Genomic DNA, 19,377 nt, shown 5'->3' with positions numbered 1-19,377 from the left:
GTTGAGTACGGTATATACAAAAATCCTTATCAAAAAATCTTTTATCCCTGGGTCTGTGTTTGTTCTGGCTGTGGCTCAGGTAAAAGGTTATTGATTAGTAAACATGTGAACAATGACCACTGTAACACCTTATCTATTCACGTTATCAGAACAGATACATACAGAACAAGCAGCCTATCGGCTGGGATAGCTCCGCTGTTAACAATGCACATTTCAATTAAAGAACTGAAGACATCATTAGAAAATGAACGATATGTATAGTATCTAAGCAATTGGACTTACAGTTTTTAACAAGAAGTTGAAAATATCACTTTTTACCAAAAATTACAAAAATATTCACCAAAATTAGAGAATTGAAGATATTATCACGAAATGAACAAATCTGAGAAAGGTTCACATGTAGTACCTATATATGTAGTATCAAAGCAATTGGACTATTGGTTTTTAACAAGAAGTCGAAAATATCACTTTTTACCAAAAATGACAAAAATATTCACCAAAATTAGAGAATTGAAGATATTATCACGAAATGAACAAATCTGAGACAGGTTCACTTGTAGTACCTATGTATGTAACATCAAAGCAATTGGACTTGCAGTTTTTAACAAGAAGTCGAAAATATTACTTTTTACCAAAAATGACAACAAGCAGCCTATCATCTGAGATAGCTCCGCTGTTAGCAATGCACATTTCAATTAAAGAACTGAAGACATCATTAGAAAATTAACAATATGTATAGTATCAAAGCAATCGAACATACAGTTTTTAACAAGAAGTCGAAAATATCACTTTTTACCAAAAATGAGAAAAATATTCACCAAAATTAGAGAATTGGAGATATCATCATGAAATGAACAAACCTAAGAGAGGTCTACCCAAGGTACACATACACCAAGTATCAAAGCATTCAGGCTTATAGTTTTCAAGAAGAAGTCGAAAAAGTAAAACATTGACACGGACGACGACGACGGACAGTCACTCATATGATAAGCTCCGCTCGACAAAGTCGATAACGGAGCTAAAAATATTCACCAAAATTAGAGAATTAAAGATATCATCACAAAATGAACAAATCCGAGAAAGGTCCACATGTAGTACCTATATATGTAATATCAAAGCAATTGCACTTGCGGTTTTTAACAAGAAGGCGAAAATATCACTTTTTACCAAAAATGACAAAAATATTCACCAAAATTAGAGAATTAAAGATATCATCATGAAATGAACAAATCTGAGAGAGGTCTACCCAAGGTACATATACACCAAGTATCAAAGCATTCAGGCTTGTAGTTTTCAAGAAGAAGTTGAAAAAGTAAAACATTGACACGGACGACAACGGACAATCACTCATATGATAAGCTCCGCTCGACAAAGTCGATAGCGGAGCTAATCAAGTGTCTTATTCATATGTAAATTTAAAGATGCTGCTCTGTTAAGAAAATATACTTTGGTAAGGGTTATGTGATTGGTAAATTCTAAAATTATACTTTATTTCATATTAACTGTTAAAATGTTGAAAATTTAATAAAGAGGAGTGTATCAGGGCTTGATAAATTTTAAACTTATTTGTCTGCCATGTATGTTGCCTGTATATTTCCTTTAGTTTGTTAAAGTTAGTGAGTGACAATTCAGTTGTTAGGATCAAGCCTGGGGTATTAAACAAATTTAGTATGGGTAAACTAGGTACCAGCATTTTCATGAAAAAAAATGCTTGATAATATATTTTTAAAAACATCGAAAGATATGTTAAAACAAAATACTCAAGTGTGCATAGCACTCACTTGGAGTCCAGGATAACCGTGTGTGTGCGTGTGTGTTCATGTACGTTTGTGGTGTCATCTTTGTGACGACTTTACACCTACCAAGTGACGACTTATCAAGTCACCACCCTCACTATTTTCATAATTTATATTAATATAATTGTACCACACCTACCCTCTTTACTAAAGTCACCTGTGACTCTTTAAGTCACAGGATATTCAACTTTTATTAAATTAAACTTGAATTAAAATGCAGTTCTATGTTAAATTAAACTGCAATTAAAACAAGCCTACCGGTATATAGAATTATATTAAAAGTTAATTCAACTATATTAAAAGTTAATCTAATGTGTGTCACCTGTATGTATGTATGTACCTGAAGAACGTCTTATCTGATTTCAATGAAACTTAGTTTATAGATGCCTGGGACAAAGCACAGAAGCGATTAGGTTTTGGTTTAAATTTGTGCATATTATTTACCTATACTGACATCCTTAGTTGTATTCCTCTTTTGTACTCAAGCATTGGTATCCAAGTTTCAGTTTGTGAACCTTTAAGTTTTTGTGCCCAGTGAAACAATACATTAACATATACTATGTACCTTATAAACTAGTCTTACCACATAGTAGGTCAGTATCACAACCAGAAGTACAGTTTTTCACCTTTCACCTTACGGGGGGGGGGGATGTTCACCAGAGGGCAGTATAATATTTCCTAACAAGTGTGCTCATTTTCATCATAATTTCCAAAAAACTATAGACCATATTCAACCCTTTATGCCATGCTTTTGCACCAAATTTTGAACAGTTGATATTGAAATGTTCATTGTTCACCAGGAGTTGGTATAATATTGTTGTTGGCATAATGGTACAACGATTAACACTCTTGTAATCACACTGTTATGAGTTTCTGTCCTGATTGTACCATGGTGTGGTATCATTAGACAAGGTACTTAATGTGTACCACTTGTTTTTACCAAGAAGTAAATGAGGAAAGGAGATCTTCGGCATTTAACCCATGTGCACTTGTATATGGCAGGCAGCCAGGGTTGTATGTTCCTTGGTGAGTTGAGAGAGTTAAGAAGTGTGCTTTAGTATATTGATATTAATGTGTAACACACTTACAAATGACTTCGTATTTTAGTTCATGATATTAATAATAACAAGCTAATGATGAAGTATCATTCAACAGGCGTATACATTTCAATGCAGGGTTTAGCGTACTTTAACATGCAATTCATACATACCTTTTTATCAAGACCATGACCATTACCATTGGCCCTGGCTTTTACTGGTCTGCCTTTGATGACTGCATAACAGAATGCTGTAATCACCATCACAAATAAGAAGTAACTGGTATGCATCAAATGTAAATTAATTACATTTCTGTCAGCCTGCAAAATAGTCAAGAGCAAACTGAAGTTCACATTATCTACGCCCATGTTATGGGAACACTAAAAAACTATGATCCTCTAAGCTAATCTACAAGATACAAGATACCAAAAATGCTAATTATGTAGGATATTTGTATTTAAGGGAATTATTTTCCAAGCTCATATAAAAAAAACAAGCCATGCATGACACAGTCCTAGTTAGTTATAAAATTTAAGATATATAGTTTTGTTTACAGTAATACAGCTGGAACATAAACATGTCAGAGATATGAATCCAGAAGATGATGCTCGATTACGATTATTATTTAACATTAATATGTTTGACATTCAGTCATCTTGTATCTGATGATCAACTAAGTACTTGTCCATATTGTGAGATATTGCTCTTGAACAGCAACACTTAAGACAAAGTAGCCACCAGTCAGCCATTTTGAATACATCTGTTTATCCATAATATATAATGAATATATAAAATTTGAACATAATCAGTCAAAGCATGTCAGATATATGGCTCCAGAACAAAATGGCTACCAGTCAGCCATTTTGAATCCTACCTGGAAAACAAAATGTCATGCATCAAGGACAAATAATGTCTAATGTAAATACCAAATTTGAACAAAATCCATCCATAAATGACAAAGATCCGGTTTTGGAATGCCAGATGCTTGATTTTTGATGATTTTTTAGCACAAAAATGGCCAACATTCGTCAATTTTGAATCGAATTATAAAACCAATAAGGGGTGATCTCATATTCAAACAAATGGGTCAAACCTAGGTTAACCCAGTCTGCCCTTGCTAGCCCTAATCAGACCTACTAGACCTACAATATGCAAATTAGTAGTAGGTTTGAACCTAACCTCCAGATTAACTGCCCATTAACGCCCCCATTGAAAACAAACAACAGAGAACAAAGAAGACAGACCTAAGGAAACCTAGGTTTTCTTACAATACTGTTTCAGCCTGGTTGCAGTAGGAAAAAAAATAAGATGTATACTATGGAGCTCCATGTTCATACTGAGTGTTATATTTTGAAGTGTTAAGAATTACAGCAGCGATTTTTTTTCTTTGCAAGTCTTGTACATGTAAATGCTAATAAAAAACAAACTTGCATTTGTTTCACAAATCTATTTACATCATGTCATTTATAAGTGTGATGAAAAGTTTATTTATTTCTGTGATTGGTAATAATAATCAGTTTCCCACAACTTACATTTTGGTTTGTACCAAATACAATTGTTATTCATGGAATTAATTACAAACGTGATGGTTTTGTTATATTTTGTCATTAAATGTGAATCAAGTGATACCATAGACCCTCTCTATTGTGATATATATGGTGAATTAATGTTTGAAACAGAACAGGGAAAAAATGCACTAGAATTTTAATGAGCAGCTTCTTAGGATAAATTACTTACATTATATATATTTGGCATAGTCAGTAAAATATGTTTATCCATTAAGCGAACTGGTACATTTTGTCCGCAACAAGTACGGTCAGTTTTGTGACCATGTCAGTTCATAAATTCATAGAACACATTTTTTGGTTAAGTTTGTAAAGTCTGTGAGACTGCGAGTTATCAAAATATGATGATATGATAATAAATTGATAATGGCAACATTGTCTTTTACGAAGGCATCTGAAAACCACTGTCCCTCTATCACTGTGTGAAAACTAAAGTCGGGGCTAACGCTACGACTCCGGCGCTACGACCACCGTAACATTGTCAGCTGACGGCATTGCGGGGAAATTATGGGTATTTACCGCTGCCGATATCTTACTTTTCTGTGACAAAATGCACACATTTCGAACCCCCGGTTAATTAAAAATAAACGATTATTTTAGAAAATACATCGAAGTACAGTGCTTTGAGGGACTGTGGGCGAAGTAGGCAGTGAGGTGTTGTTTTTAAATTCACCGCAGAAAATCATGCACTCAACGCAGCCATCTTGGTTACCTCAATCAGAATTTCTCCTTGTCACCCAGCATGCATCGATTGCGATATCGCAACAGGCACTGTGTCGCCTTGGACGACGGTCTTAGGTCCAAGGCACTCTATGAATAAGGTATTTTCAGAGGTCAGAGTTCGTTTTTTATAAGCAGTCTCGTCTGCAGATGAATAGCCTTAAATAATCAGCGCGAGTCCATTTAATTTAATTTTCTGTTTTGATACTACGTGTCACTGGCAATTGAATAAGAAAAACTGCAAATAACCGATGTGCAGCAAATCGAAATAAATTTTCATGGCGTACGCTGCATTTGTTTTTCCGGATTTTGCGATGACTCACTCCTGAAAGAACTGTTTGAAAATTGAACGCGCAACAGTAGTAAAGACTTGAACACTGTAGCGTAAGTCTCAAGTGCAACTTAGTATCAACAAATGTTCGTCTTCTGATACTTATTAGCTGTCAGAGACACATATCAATTGTCCAGCCCAATGGAAAGTCTGATTCACATCCTCTGCTCAATTTGCGACTCGAGCATAACAGTTTATCAAAACAAAACAATTTATTCAGCACGCTGTTCACCGATATATAATAGAGTGTTTTTTAGGCAAGACACACAGTAAAATGACTACTGTACACCAATAAATCAACACATTTTAGCGACAACTATCTAGTCTTCAAAAAGCAATGTAAACTCTGTCAATCCTAAAAATAAACAACAGCTTGAATGAGGTATGAATGAGATCAGTTCGAACCGCAGTTTTTATGCAAATTCGCAGTCGTCCTGAACCACACTGTCTATTGTTTAAACTTCCAAACCGCAAAACTGGGTTTTGTTCGGGCGGTTTAGGGCGGTTTGGGTTTTCATAGGTTTGACCCGCATGTTTGAATATGAGATCACCCCTAAATCTGTATATCTACATGATGTATAATGAATACATAAAATTTAAATTAAAAACTTGTCGGAGATATGGCAATAGAACTGCATTCATTAAAACAAAATAAGACGCCAGTCGGCAATTTTAAATCCAATATGAAAAATAAAATGATGTACATCAAGATCCCATAATGCCCAATGTATATACCAAGTTTCAACAAAATCCATCTGATGATTTTTCAAATGGCTTCCATTCAGCCATCTTGAATCAGATCAAGAAACAAATTGATGTGCATATGTATAATATTATGTATGGTATATGTGTGAAGTTTAAATTTAGTCAGTCTAGGCATTTCTAAGATATAGGGACGGACACACGCACACAGATTGCGTCCGAACAGGGACTAATAAACAAACTGTGTTATGCTGGACCTGAAAAGTAGCACTTGTATACTTCAGAATTCTCCATTTTTTCTATTTTGTTGACCAAACCTTTTCTTCTAAGATTTTTAAAACGATTCATTTGAAAGTTTTGTCAAAATCACTTAAGTGGTATGAGAGTTCTAGCTTTCAAGGTGATTTAATAAATTTATGAGGCAAATAAAATCATAAATTATTCGGTAATGTAGCTTTTCCTGCATTTTCTAAGAATTTTCCACATGATAGCGATACTCCAGTATAGCTAGTGTGGTCTGAATACAACTCATTTCTTTCCACATTTTGAAGATATGTTACTTCGCATTGTAAACAAATAATTCAAAGGCGTTTGCATGCGAATCAATAAATTTTCTGCCGAGTGTCAGTTTTGGTCAAATGAAAGCTCTTAATAACAAGATCACATGTTTTGATTCCGTTGTTTAAAAAACATGGCAGACAAATACTACTAGCTTCAACCTTAGCAGTGACATGCTGCAATATTGACAGGATGTGTGCTGGTCAGCAGGATGTGTGCTGGTCAGCAGGATGTGTGCTGGTCAGTGTATAATTATAATACATGTAATAGGAAAATAGTCCTGGTCGGCAACGTATTTGGTAGTGGTCATTAATTTTGAGTGTTAGTCAGAGCTGATCACCTATGACCAGTGTGATGAGATCCCCAATTGCCCCATTCATCAATCCCATAAATTCAAATTTAATTAACATATCTTTTCATTACAACCAAGAGAAGCCAAGCAGGAAGGTAGTCCATTAAAAAAAATGTAATATTAGCGATGTAATTAGAAAAGTGTTATATACTTGATGATTTGTGTTACACTTGAGTGCACAATGACAATAAGTGTATTGTGTGCATTGACTAATTAATGTAGTTATAAAAGATCCGTGTAATTATTAAAATTGGGTTTTGCAGTGTGCGAAGTAACAAGCAGCTCAGGGAAATTTAGTCATGCTTACAAAAAAAACCTTGCATTCTGAGATCAGTAATAAATATTTATTGGGGTCTTGGGACTATCATGAGGTGTGAATTGCAGACAATATTTACTAAACATTTATTTACTGAATGTTGTGAATTTTTTCAGGTTTTTATTCGATTGTTGTTTGAAATTTATTGGCTAACAATTTTCATTTATCATCCAATATAGATTCCTCTATGTTCCAAATTATAGTAGTTGGAAAAAGTTCAGAATGAGTGGAATTTTGGTGAATCCAAACATATTTCTTGCAATTTGCTCATATTCATAACATCAATGTCATGCACCAGTAATGCCCCAAAATAAAGCCATTTCCGACAACAAAATTTAGAGAAAATTCTTAAAAAATAGGGAAAAAGTTATTCTAGTAATTTGTCAACACAGTATTAAAGCATATGTGTTCTATTAGTAGCACATTACAAAATAGATGTGATATCAGAGGTAATTGTAAAGTGCCTCTAATCATGTTATAATACAGTATTTTTTTTTTTATTAGCTGTGTCAACATTCCAAAGTTCAAAGACACATGTACACAAAATAAACTTCATTCTAGTCTAGCATTTCTGATCACTGAATTGGCATACACAAATGAGTTAGCAGTGAATACTTACTTGTGAAAGCATCGGTGTAAGACTAGGATTATCAGGATGATATGCAGATGCAATGGCACCTTGATTACACCATGCGACATCCATCATGTCAGATACCTTTGTAGACAACCAAGACACGTAATACTCTTTGGGACTGTCAGTTGCATTGCAGCTTTGTGGTCTTCTGGAGATGACAAATAAAGTAGCTATAATGGACAGTCATGGCCAACAAACTTTAGATACAGAATTTCAGAAAACTATGTAAAAGCTACAAATTCATTGTGCTTTCTGTCACCCAACAAATTATCAAGACTTTGTAATGCTGTAAAGGTACATGTAGCAACAGACAGACAGACAGACTAGCTATCCTACTGTAAGTATGCTACCATAACAACTTACAGTACTCATTCCGCCCAACCTCCCGCTTTTATCGCTTTTTTTCCGACCGCTTATCGCTTAATTTCCGACCGCTCGCTGCTTTCCGACCGGAAACCGACCGCTTTTTTTCCGCTCGCTCGCGTTCGCTTTTGTTAGCTCGCTCGCTCGCTTTTGTTCGCTCGCTCGCTCCTGCTATGACTGGCTTCAGAAACACCGTCCGCTTGCCAACCGACCGCTGGAGTAACAATGATCGTACATTGTATGTATAAACTTAAGTTTTTATTCGTAATAAATTTAGGTTTTAATGACGATTCAAAATACAACGCCTATTGCTTCTCTGTTTTGGAAAAAAGACGCCTTCAAATCACTTGACACATTGTAACCTTTGCTACGCAAGTCGAACTGTGACCTGTATTTACATATTTACGTCCTTGTATGTGTAGTTCAAGCAGCTATATGACTGGTCAATCGCGATATTATTGAGTACTAGTATTTGTGTGTTGTGTGTGTGTGTTTCTGTGTGATTTTGACTAAATTTATTCCGAACGGCGCTCAAAATAATTTGACACTTTGCTATTTGCGAACGCAACTCACACTATGACTCTTACTCAATTTGCACAAGTAATACGAATGCTGTAGTTCAGAAAATCTATTGGTTAACTTTTGATGGTGTCTGGGTGCGCAAAACAAAACTGCACATATAATTATCGCATAGCTGAATTTCTACAAATCAATTGGACTTAAACTACTAGTATAATGACTGTGACGATTAATCGCTTGTCTGATTACATGCGACGACGAATTATTGGATTGGCAGCAGCCGGACGAAAAATGAAAGAGATCTTGGAACAGTTAATTTGTTGAAGAAAACAAAACAAACGCAGCTAGTGATACATTTTGAAAACAAAAATACAAAATAAACGCAATCAGAGGCGCCGACCACGCGCGTTGGAAATAAATAAAACATCTGTTTTAGTATGTTGTGACAGTCTCACCAAACTCTTTTACTCGCGCAATATAATTATGTTATTTCCCAAAGCACTTATATTTAATACATTGACGAAAAACACCGCAAGAAAAATGTAAATCAGGCTTATAATTACTAGTAACTCTACTCGAACGCAATGTTGATCACTGTAAAAGTGGATAAATTCGAACCGTCATCAAATTCAAAATTCAAGCGATCTTGTTGAATGTCAAAAATAAACTCGATGTTTAGAAAGACAAAAACAACAACATATTAGAGTGCAAAAAAGCTAGCAGCAAAGAACGAGAAGTGCATGTGGGAAAGCGATGAGTGAATTCGAGAAAAATTATGCTGATGTGAGAACAAGCCATATACCCGCGGAGTACTCGCTAAAACATCAAGAAAATGTGCCATTTCAAAGAGCACCCTTACAAATAATGTCTGCGATTGTGTGAACATGATAACGTGCAAACAAGGAACAGAGCTCGTGGTCCACCAAGGAAACTTAGCGATGACGCAGTTTTTGATGTATACGGCTGTTGAAAACAGAGACTCCTTCGATCTCATATAAGCAGGTTCACGTGGATGTATCATTTTCAACTTTTACCAACAACGCTATGATAATAAAGACATTGTGAAATTATTTTGTTTTTATGTAGAAAAATACAGTAATTTTACCAAGTAAAATCATATTTATTAAAATTATTGTTCACACACGAGTTGTCGAACACACTACATAGTTTGTAATTTCATCCAGCTCCTTTCAGTCACAATTCAAGACAAATAAAAGGCACAAATATAGATAATATAGCAAATTATTTTTTTCTGTAATATTCGTGTGTAATCAGTAATTATGAAAAAAAATTATGGGTACATATGGAATACATTTCGTTATGAATTATTCTTAATATCAATTTCTAAATTATCTTGTCAAAATCAGTTTTTTTTCAGGGTTTTTCCCCCAAAACGAAAGAAATTCATAATGTCGGGAATGAGAAGTTTTTTTTTTGTTATTATTATTATTTATTGGGAACGGAAAGTCTTTATCGTAGTGCTTCGCCTCGGTTGACAATGAGCTCTTCGGGTCGCTAAAACTGTATGTGCACCTCTGTTGGGGTGAACATTTGTATTATTATACTGAATAAATCTTAGAACAGAAATGGTGGCACTCAATCATGGCAATCTTCCAGGTCATCGTTAGAAAGATTTTCGGAGGCAAATTTAATCTTGAAGGATTGCAGGAAATTGACCCTTAACGATTCATATTAATGAATTAATCGGGATTCAGGTACCATAGTGTTTGTAACAGAAAAAAAAAGGTTTTCGCGGGGGATTTTTCATGCAAACATTGTGAATGGTTCCCCGACACTGATTCCTTTTTAACTTTCAATTTTTCTAAGACGCGGCAAACCCTGCTCATGACCGGAGACGTCGTCGAGATGCAGGTGCGATTCCTCTTAGCAATGCGTTCTATTTATTTCCAACGCGTGTGGTCGGCGCCTTTGATTGCGTTTATTTTGGTTTTTTTATTCACGTAATCTATCACTGGCAGCGTTTGTTTTGTCGCGTCTCACAACTTAATGTCCAAGCTGACTTTGTTTTGGCTGTAAGTGAACTACGACAGCTCATGAAAGTATTTCGCCCAGAGTTCGCAAAAAACGGAATACCCTGCAAACTTTGAATCCTTTATTTTATAACGAGACATTGGGCGCAAAAATAAAAACCATAATTGTAATTCAACAAGTTTATGTAACGTGTTAGTCCGCTTGCCAGCCGCCTAGTTAAAAAACGCGATCTCCATTGATGTCGGCTTCGACAACTTCGGACAAGTAAGATGGGCGCTGGCCGACATTACATTTGCAAGTATTGTATTTGTTTGACAAATTTTACACTGCTGTCATTCTATAACAATCGATTGGTCGTTTTTTTTTTTCACAGTCTTACTATTCCTGCAGATATTCTTCAATTGTTATAGGTGCCATAGATTTACATATCTACAACTTGACCCGTGTTAAACCCAAACCATGCGTGCATGACAACCGTCACCCTACACACGGTTACTCAATGAATACCATACTCTACAGTAGACATTTTAGCTCTCCACCAAAAATTGAATGGTTTTATTTCATATTAGTTGTGTCTGTGTCTGTGTCAGTGTCGTATTTGATTTCACATGTTTGGTTCGATCTTGTTTATGGTGGACATTATTGCTACGCGTATGTATTATTACCAATTTTATATGGCCGTGTGATCCACCGTATTTTTCAACGGTCGTTCTATAAATTTTTGATTGTATTTATTCTTATTTTAACATCATAAAAACAAAAATGACACACTTGTACATGAAACAGTAGGTAATGAATTGTAAATGCGGGCGGTTGCTCTGTCAGGCGAGCGAGCGAGCGAGCGAGCGATTGCACGAGCGGGTACTTCCGGATTTGCGCGGTCGAAAAAAAAAGCGGAAATTGCGCGGTCGAATTGAACAAAGCGAGCGAAAAAAAAGCGATCGAAATCCGGAAGCGGGCGGGAGGCTGGGCGAAATGAGTACTGTATACAGCATCTGAAAGCTTAGATATATACAGTAGTGCATAAACTGTACCCAAGGTCTGTCTAAAGAATTACCCAATGACCAATTTTACACTTGGAATTTTTTGCAAGAGAATATACCTTTTTTCCTATATTTTACATTTAACAAGTGAAAATAAATTTCATACAAAGCACCCAAAATAGCAGCAAAAATTAATAATTTTACAGTATTGGAAACACAGATTTCAGTCATATAATTGACCTGTGAATTGCACATGGCGTATGTAACACTGTAGGCCAGACGATCACATCTTGTACATTGTGTATCCTTAATATTCTTCTGTTTTCTAGTTACACCCAAATATCTACAGACATGCTGCATGAATTGTCGGTGGTACATACATGTTCATAGTTATTTGGTTGTAGCTAAAAAAGCAAAAGAGGATAAAAAAAAAAAATGAGACGTGATCATCTAGCCTATATGAACATTACTATTCTCTCAAGAAAACGTCCAGGCATTTTCGCTGTCAGGCAACTACTATAGGAGTAAACACTGGTCCAAAAACTTAGCAACATACAACGTGACATAGCTCCGCCCCTAAGAATAATAAAAAGCTGGTCAATCTTTTCCCAACAATAACCACCAAATTTTAATCTGTTCAAGTAATAGAACAATTACCTTGTTGTTGGAAAAACAGTGGGTGATGCTACCATTGTCACACATGAAGTAAATTCAATTGGTTTACATTGACCTTTCCTGTCTTTGGCACATCTCTGACCATGCCATCCTTCGGGTAACTCAAAGGTAATATTCACCTGTTCCTCTGCATCAATACCTGTTGTTAACAGACACATGACAATCAAGTGGAGGAGAGTGGAGTTTGTAAAACAAGTCATTGTAAATAACACAGTCCCTGTCAATAATTCAAGGTAGCAACACGGGATAATGTGTTAAAAATGGGGAAATATCCTCTAAAAGTTACTAAATATGCTACTATAACAACCTATGGTGGTGCAAATGAATAGTGAATATCCTGCAGTAATAACAAATAATACAGCACGAGATTTTAAAATATGTAAAATAAATTATTTGTACTATATTAGCGATAGTTACTGAACTACCTGCCTATAATAGTAAAGATACTCACAATATGTACATGCTGTAGCATACATACCTTCTAAACCTAGCTGATAACCATAGAGACTGCCCATGAAATGGGTCACATTGTGTGGAAATGCCACAAATGTTGATGTGGGCTTAATAACCAATCTGATCATAAATGAGTAATTTCTAGCAGCCTCATATTCTAGAATATCTTTATGTAATGCTCCATTTGTAGAGACTGAGGGAACCATTGCTGAAGTATTGTCCATAGTATTCCAATGGTCTTCTGAATGGTTACGTGATGCACAGAATTTCATTTCAGAAAAATTATCAAGGAATGTATTCCAATCCTGAAAAAATAATGTAAATATGTAAATTATCTTATTACTCACTGTTAATCTACAAAACATGGTGAATTTTCAATATCACATAGTAAACCATGGATAAAATGTATTGCACTGCATGCACACGAGTTACTGTGAATAATGTATAATTAACTAGGAAAGCATTGAACAGCAGGAGTACACAAAAACTGTAACATCTGGACCCAGGTTTGTTTTTAAGCAAAATCATAGAAAGAATTAATAATTTATTTTCAGAATAATATTTTAGAATTTAAATTTTCTGCTATTGCAAGATATCCATAAGTCAGTTTCATGTATAGATGAAGGGATTCAATACAAGTGGGTTTTTTCATGTGTCACAAAGTGACTTTGGTAATGGGAATTGGGTTTCATTAGTGGTCACATTATCTGAACCATAATAACACACATACAAACAATAAATATACATAATAAATAATTTCTATATTTAGTTTTATTATTTCATACATATAAATTATTTTGTGAAGCGACAAATGTTTTAACAAAAAAATTAAAATTTGACATCACTGACCATTTAGAAATTCTGATTTAATCAAGAGGCTCAATCATAAGAGTAGGTGACTATTGTAAATTTTCTGTATTAACAAATTTAGCTGAATTACTGTTTACCATTTGCATTTGTTCAAATCACATCTTTATCCATTCTGACATTCAAAATTTTCCATATTTGAGTCATTGAGCATATACCATATAAAACACTTTTCCTTGCTAACATCAAAGGCTGTAGCAATATATCGCTTGAAAGAAAAAAAGAATCCAGGTACAGCAATACAGGATCACATTGTCCTCCACAATTACTATACTGCGTTTGTGCTTATTATTATTCATAGTAGTTATGTTTGTGCATGGCTCATAAGCATAAGCTAAGCAGTCAAAAACGTCAGCCCATACTAAGAACTTGAAGCAACGCTTAGCATGGGCTAAGAAACGCTAATTACCCGGTATGAGTTTTTAAGACCCAGTCCAGATCCTCAGCACTGGATAACAAAGTGTGCATGAGCACTTATCTTCCAATTACTAAACTGCCTTTGTGCTTATTTTGCAAAACCTCACAGTAATTAGCAAACGTAGATGGATAACATGTCATAAAAGATATTAGTAGACGACCAATTAGACTTTCAGGAAACACCTAACAATAGAGCTTTATTTATTTATTTATTAAACTTCTACAAAAGTCAGGAATAGATCAGCAGGTGGTCAGCTCATATACATAGAACAACTTTCTACACACAATTCACATTTTGTTTTTTTCTAAAAAGACGCATTTGTTAGTTTTGTCACTCTCAGCCTTGTAACTCTGATTTACATGTTGAATAGTTTAAACAATTGACGTCTACTTTGCATATGTGAATGTGCTGCATGAGCAGCTGACTGTTTATTTCACAAATTATTTTTTTCAAAACACGCATTTACAATAGTCCAACGTGAATAATTTGTGACCAAATCATTTTTAAAAAAAATGAAATTGGAGAAAACATCAGTTTTGTAACAAATATGTTTCGCGCATCACAGATACGGTTTAAAATTTTCTGGCAATAACGATTTTTGCAAAAATCATTGATATTATGCCCGATTAACCTTTACAGTTCTTTTTGTAAGGATATTTGGGAAAAAAAAAAACATTTGAAAGTGTTTTATTATGGCGACCATTTTCAATCCTTTATAAATACAGCCATGTTTTTTTACAGGACAATCTACACTTAACTTGTAATGTATCTGCAAACAATATTGTTGATGTAGGTTAATTGTAGAACAAGACAAGTCGATGATCTAGGGCGTGTGACTCAAGGCGAGGACAAGAGCATACTCGCTTGTTTTGAATTCAAAGCGAAGACACAGTTATCGCTTGTTTTGGTGAAATGTAAAATGTGATCCGGATAAGGAGCTTAACAGAACACTGATAATATCCAATACGGCAATTGTCAAATGCTGCTTGAAGATGTCACGCAGACCGTGCAATTTTACATCACTGGAGTCAGCGTGGTTCAACTAGCGTGTGAGTGTGTATCATCAACCTAGGCCAACTTGAACCTGGTTGTCTGGCAAAAAAAAAAAAAGAATCAATTGCGCAGTTTTTTAATCATTCACAGACTGGCACCTTAGTCTTCTGTCTGCTTTTTTTTCTCTCCAATAGACTGCAATGAGGCGACCAGTAATTGAAACAGATAGTCTTCGAACAAGAAATTTCAGGTGTTTTTAAGTTTTAGGGCGGACATCTCCTTTGATGTACCACGTTTGCGCTTTTGGAATTTGCCAGGCATTGTTAACAGCGATGCTTTACTTTCAAATAGGGAAGTGCAACTGAAAGTCACACTCAAAATCCTGTGAGTGATTTGCGCATGAGCCAAACCGAACGCAGTGTCTCCTAAATATTGCTTATCGTAATCTGTTGTTATCTGCGAACAGTACAACCAAATCGATAGATCCTGACACATATGTGTTTTTTATCATATTTTCTAAACGTAATTTCATACATGTAACTGTAACTTGTACTCTATTATTTGGATAATTTGATATAGATTCAGAAAATCACCCCAAAAAACCTTTAAAATTAGCCACAAACATGTGTCGCTACCTTAAATTGTGTTTAGAGGTAAATTCAATTTAAAAATTTTCTCTAAGGCAACATTCTACAATAAAATATATGAAAATGCAATTGCCTAAGTGCTTCACTGTTAGCTAGTATTATTAGCACCTAGTTTTATTATTATCTTTGAATTGCCCAAAGTCAATGCCGTAATGACCACAAATACATTTAAATTAAAACATACAATCCAAAATTAAAACATTCAGCAGGATCAAATGACTTTAGTAGTCAACTCCCTTTGCACTGATCAGAGGCCATATTTTTAGGCTATTTTTGTTGATCGTGTTTGAACACTCTTAAGGCAAAACAATAATTTTTAGAACAAGCAGACCAATATTGAGTAGAATTTTCAATATTCAATCAAGATCTTTTGAACAAAAGAAAGATACATGTACAACATACATTTTATTTGAATGGACCACACACACTCTGAATAAGACCCAATATGTGATTGGATTACATGGCTATATTATATACATGTAAATCCCATCATATATTATAAGACACTTCAAATCAGATATACTACCAACAATCTGAATATCTCCTATACATATGCATACATACATCAATAATATAAAGAAAGAGTAACTTACAATTGCACAAATCTGTTACAATCTAAATTCCTAACAGAGGGAAATGAATCATTCTTTCCTTTGTCAGAAACACAATTCAGTATTGAATGCTTACTAGCATACACAAACTGGTATGCTTAAATAATGTAAATGTAACTAATGTTATTTCATTTTATTTTCAGTGTTTCAACTGTGATAGTGTATACAAACAAGTATCAATATAGAGATGTACACAGTACACTACTGTGATAGGATAAAATATATAAACTTTACCTGCGTGATATCTGGATTCTGAATCTCGTGTATTTTTACATAGTATGCTAATGATACCATGGCAATGGCAAAAGCACCAACACACATAATAAATACAACCAGTGGAGGGCGGGTTATTATAAAACCCTTCATGTTTTCTAAAACCTTTATACCCATCTTTGAAAATTATTTAAATCTGAAAAAAATAAGAAATGGAACAAACTGTCATGCTTAATACCAATGTGAATGACATGACATTGGGAAGACCAATATGTGAGTTTTCTTCTCTGCTCTTCAACCTAATGAGGTTTTCCAAGAAATCTTGACCAATGCTTAAGTAATTACCGGTATTGTAAATTCGGTATACAATGAAGACTATAATATTACTAGTTGTAAATTGTCTACTACTTGACAGGTTTTTGATCTTTTAACAGTGAAATATGTAGGTTTACTGACTCTCTCATCTGAGGGTTTGTTTTATGCTGGGCAGAATATAACAAAGAATACAGGTACGCAATGAACAGTCAGCTAGTGTACAAGTAGTGATATAATAAATGTATTGATTTTAATAGGATGGTGTTTACTCATTGATAGGGGAAAGTTAGATGAAAGCCATTTCAATATAAAGTAACTTGGACAAAAACAAAATCTAATTTGAAAGTTGCCATCATTGCATCATATTATTTTTCTTCACTATAATAAATGCTGTCATAAATTGCAAGCAGAATTCTACATCTAGAGTGTACTAAATAATTACAACATAATGTTGGCAGTACATAATTATCAAAGTTCGCTCAGATGCACTAAGAAAAAGAGTTAATCATTCATCCTATAATTCAACAGAAGGGCCCTAATGGTTATACAGGAAACTCAAGAGTGTGGTGTTCATTTTACGACTAATTTTAATGAAAAATTGTTCATAAATATTATTTTTGTAATATAGCTCATCTTCAATACCGAAACAGAGAATCCCACATGCGATTCAATAACTTGATGGCACCCTAAGACGTTGTTAACTACCAAAACTACTCAGTGTTGTTCAGTTATTGGTTGTTATCTTGCAAATAAATTTATCAATTTTTATAAATGTTGATTTATGTTCAAACAAAATAGTGAGACTTTTGTTATGCCCTCTATGTTCAAAACTGATTGTTAATAGGATGACGCAAAGACTATTACAAAATTATATTCATTTCCAGTGCTAACGTTAAAATCCCTGGTGTTGCAATTGTTGGTAAATATTTTTTTTTTAAATGTATAAACCAACCATAAACCACATCATGGATGTATAATAACATTACACAATTAACAAACATCACTACCATCATTCAGAAAGTATAGTCATGGAATTTGGAAGGTGTATAGTGAAGCAATACGAAGCAAAATGTATGAATAATGGTAAACGAATTACAGAACTACAAAATATATACGAGACCCCAATCACTGGTTGGTTGTGTAGTTATAAAACAGATTATTTAATATAATTAAAAACTGATATTCAGGATTTGGAGTCATATTTAGACGCGTTACGGAGGCGTAACACAACAAAAACGGCATAAAATAAACAGCTATTACACATGACGCAAGGTACTAATGTGAGATAATGACAGAAATTGTACTTTCACGCTGAAATAAAAAAAAAATAATTAAGCAAAAACACATTTTCATGTTTGCCTCCTACGACACGTCACAGGCGTAAACACTAAAGCTGTGCAATGTCGTGTGTTTAACTCACCTCCACGCACAATTGCAGATATGTTTCAGTAAAAACAACTTATATACACACAGTTAATAGTGTATAAATTATCACTGCAATAGTCATTTCCACCAATATTTTTGCATTTCAGAGAGAACTGTTGCTTTTTACGAGGAAAATACAGTTTCGATTCTCAACACAGCAGCCATTTTCAAAGAATATTTGACCTTTCACTCCATGACGTCACTACATCGACGTAGATAGTTAGTCCGTGTCGTTGGTGGCGCTCACCAACTTCCGCGTTTATTACAAGTAACGAGACAAGCACTTGACAAGCAGATCATACACAAGCAACGTATGTGGTGTTGACAAATAAAAACAATTAGCGCCGAAAACATAACAAATGTTTATTGCTGATGTTTTTTTAGTTCGATGGTTGACCCACATGCGAATGATGCTAAAATAGGAACAGAAAGGAAATAAGTAAAATATATTTCAGATATATCAGTGACACGTGTCATTTCTAAGCCATCTTATATATAATTTTGAATATATCCTGCAGAAAAGTGCATATCTCCTTATGGATGAATAAATGGCACATGTTTTGAATGGCACAATACAGAAAGGTGCACATCTCCTTACAACTTGCAACTAACCATGGTTGAATAAATGGAACATGTTTTGAATGGCACAATACAGAAAGGTGCATATCTCCTTACAACTTGCAACTAACCATGGTTGAATAAATGGAACATGTTTTGAATGGCACAATACAGAAAGGTGCACATCTCCTTACAACTTGCAACTAACCATGGTTGAATAAATGGCACATGTGTTGAATGGCACAATACAGAAAGGTGCACATCTCCTTACAACTTGCAACTAACCATGGATGAATAAATGGAACATGTTCTGAATGGCACAATACAGAAAAGT

The 19,377-nt window shown here is 34.6% G+C and overlaps 1 protein-coding gene across 1 annotated transcript in view; it reads right to left on the bottom strand.

Annotated features, from left to right (window-relative positions):
* Nucleotides 1-18,646, bottom strand: part of LOC100374117 (transmembrane protein 248-like) — a 31,966-nt gene extending 13,320 nt beyond the window's left edge. Inside the window, exons 1-6 of the mRNA XM_085491412.1 lie at nucleotides 18,481-18,646; nucleotides 16,767-16,941; nucleotides 13,022-13,301; nucleotides 12,526-12,682; nucleotides 7,997-8,159; nucleotides 3,007-3,153 (exon numbers count right to left, since the gene is read on the bottom strand). Coding sequence (XP_085347538.1) covers nucleotides 3,007-3,153; nucleotides 7,997-8,159; nucleotides 12,526-12,682; nucleotides 13,022-13,301; nucleotides 16,767-16,922 — 903 coding nt within the window. The 5' untranslated portion in view covers nucleotides 16,923-16,941; nucleotides 18,481-18,646. The remainder of the gene's footprint in view (nucleotides 1-3,006; nucleotides 3,154-7,996; nucleotides 8,160-12,525; nucleotides 12,683-13,021; nucleotides 13,302-16,766; nucleotides 16,942-18,480) is intronic.
* Between the last annotated feature and the right edge of the window lie 731 nt (nucleotides 18,647-19,377).

The sequence above is a fragment of the Saccoglossus kowalevskii genome, chromosome 16 (genome assembly GCF_978046115.1).
Source record: "Saccoglossus kowalevskii chromosome 16, keSacKowa6.1, whole genome shotgun sequence".
Taxonomy (NCBI): Eukaryota; Metazoa; Hemichordata; class Enteropneusta; family Harrimaniidae; genus Saccoglossus; species Saccoglossus kowalevskii.
The sequence above is the reverse complement of the archived record's forward strand: the minus strand, read 5'-3'. Positions and strand labels throughout refer to the sequence as shown.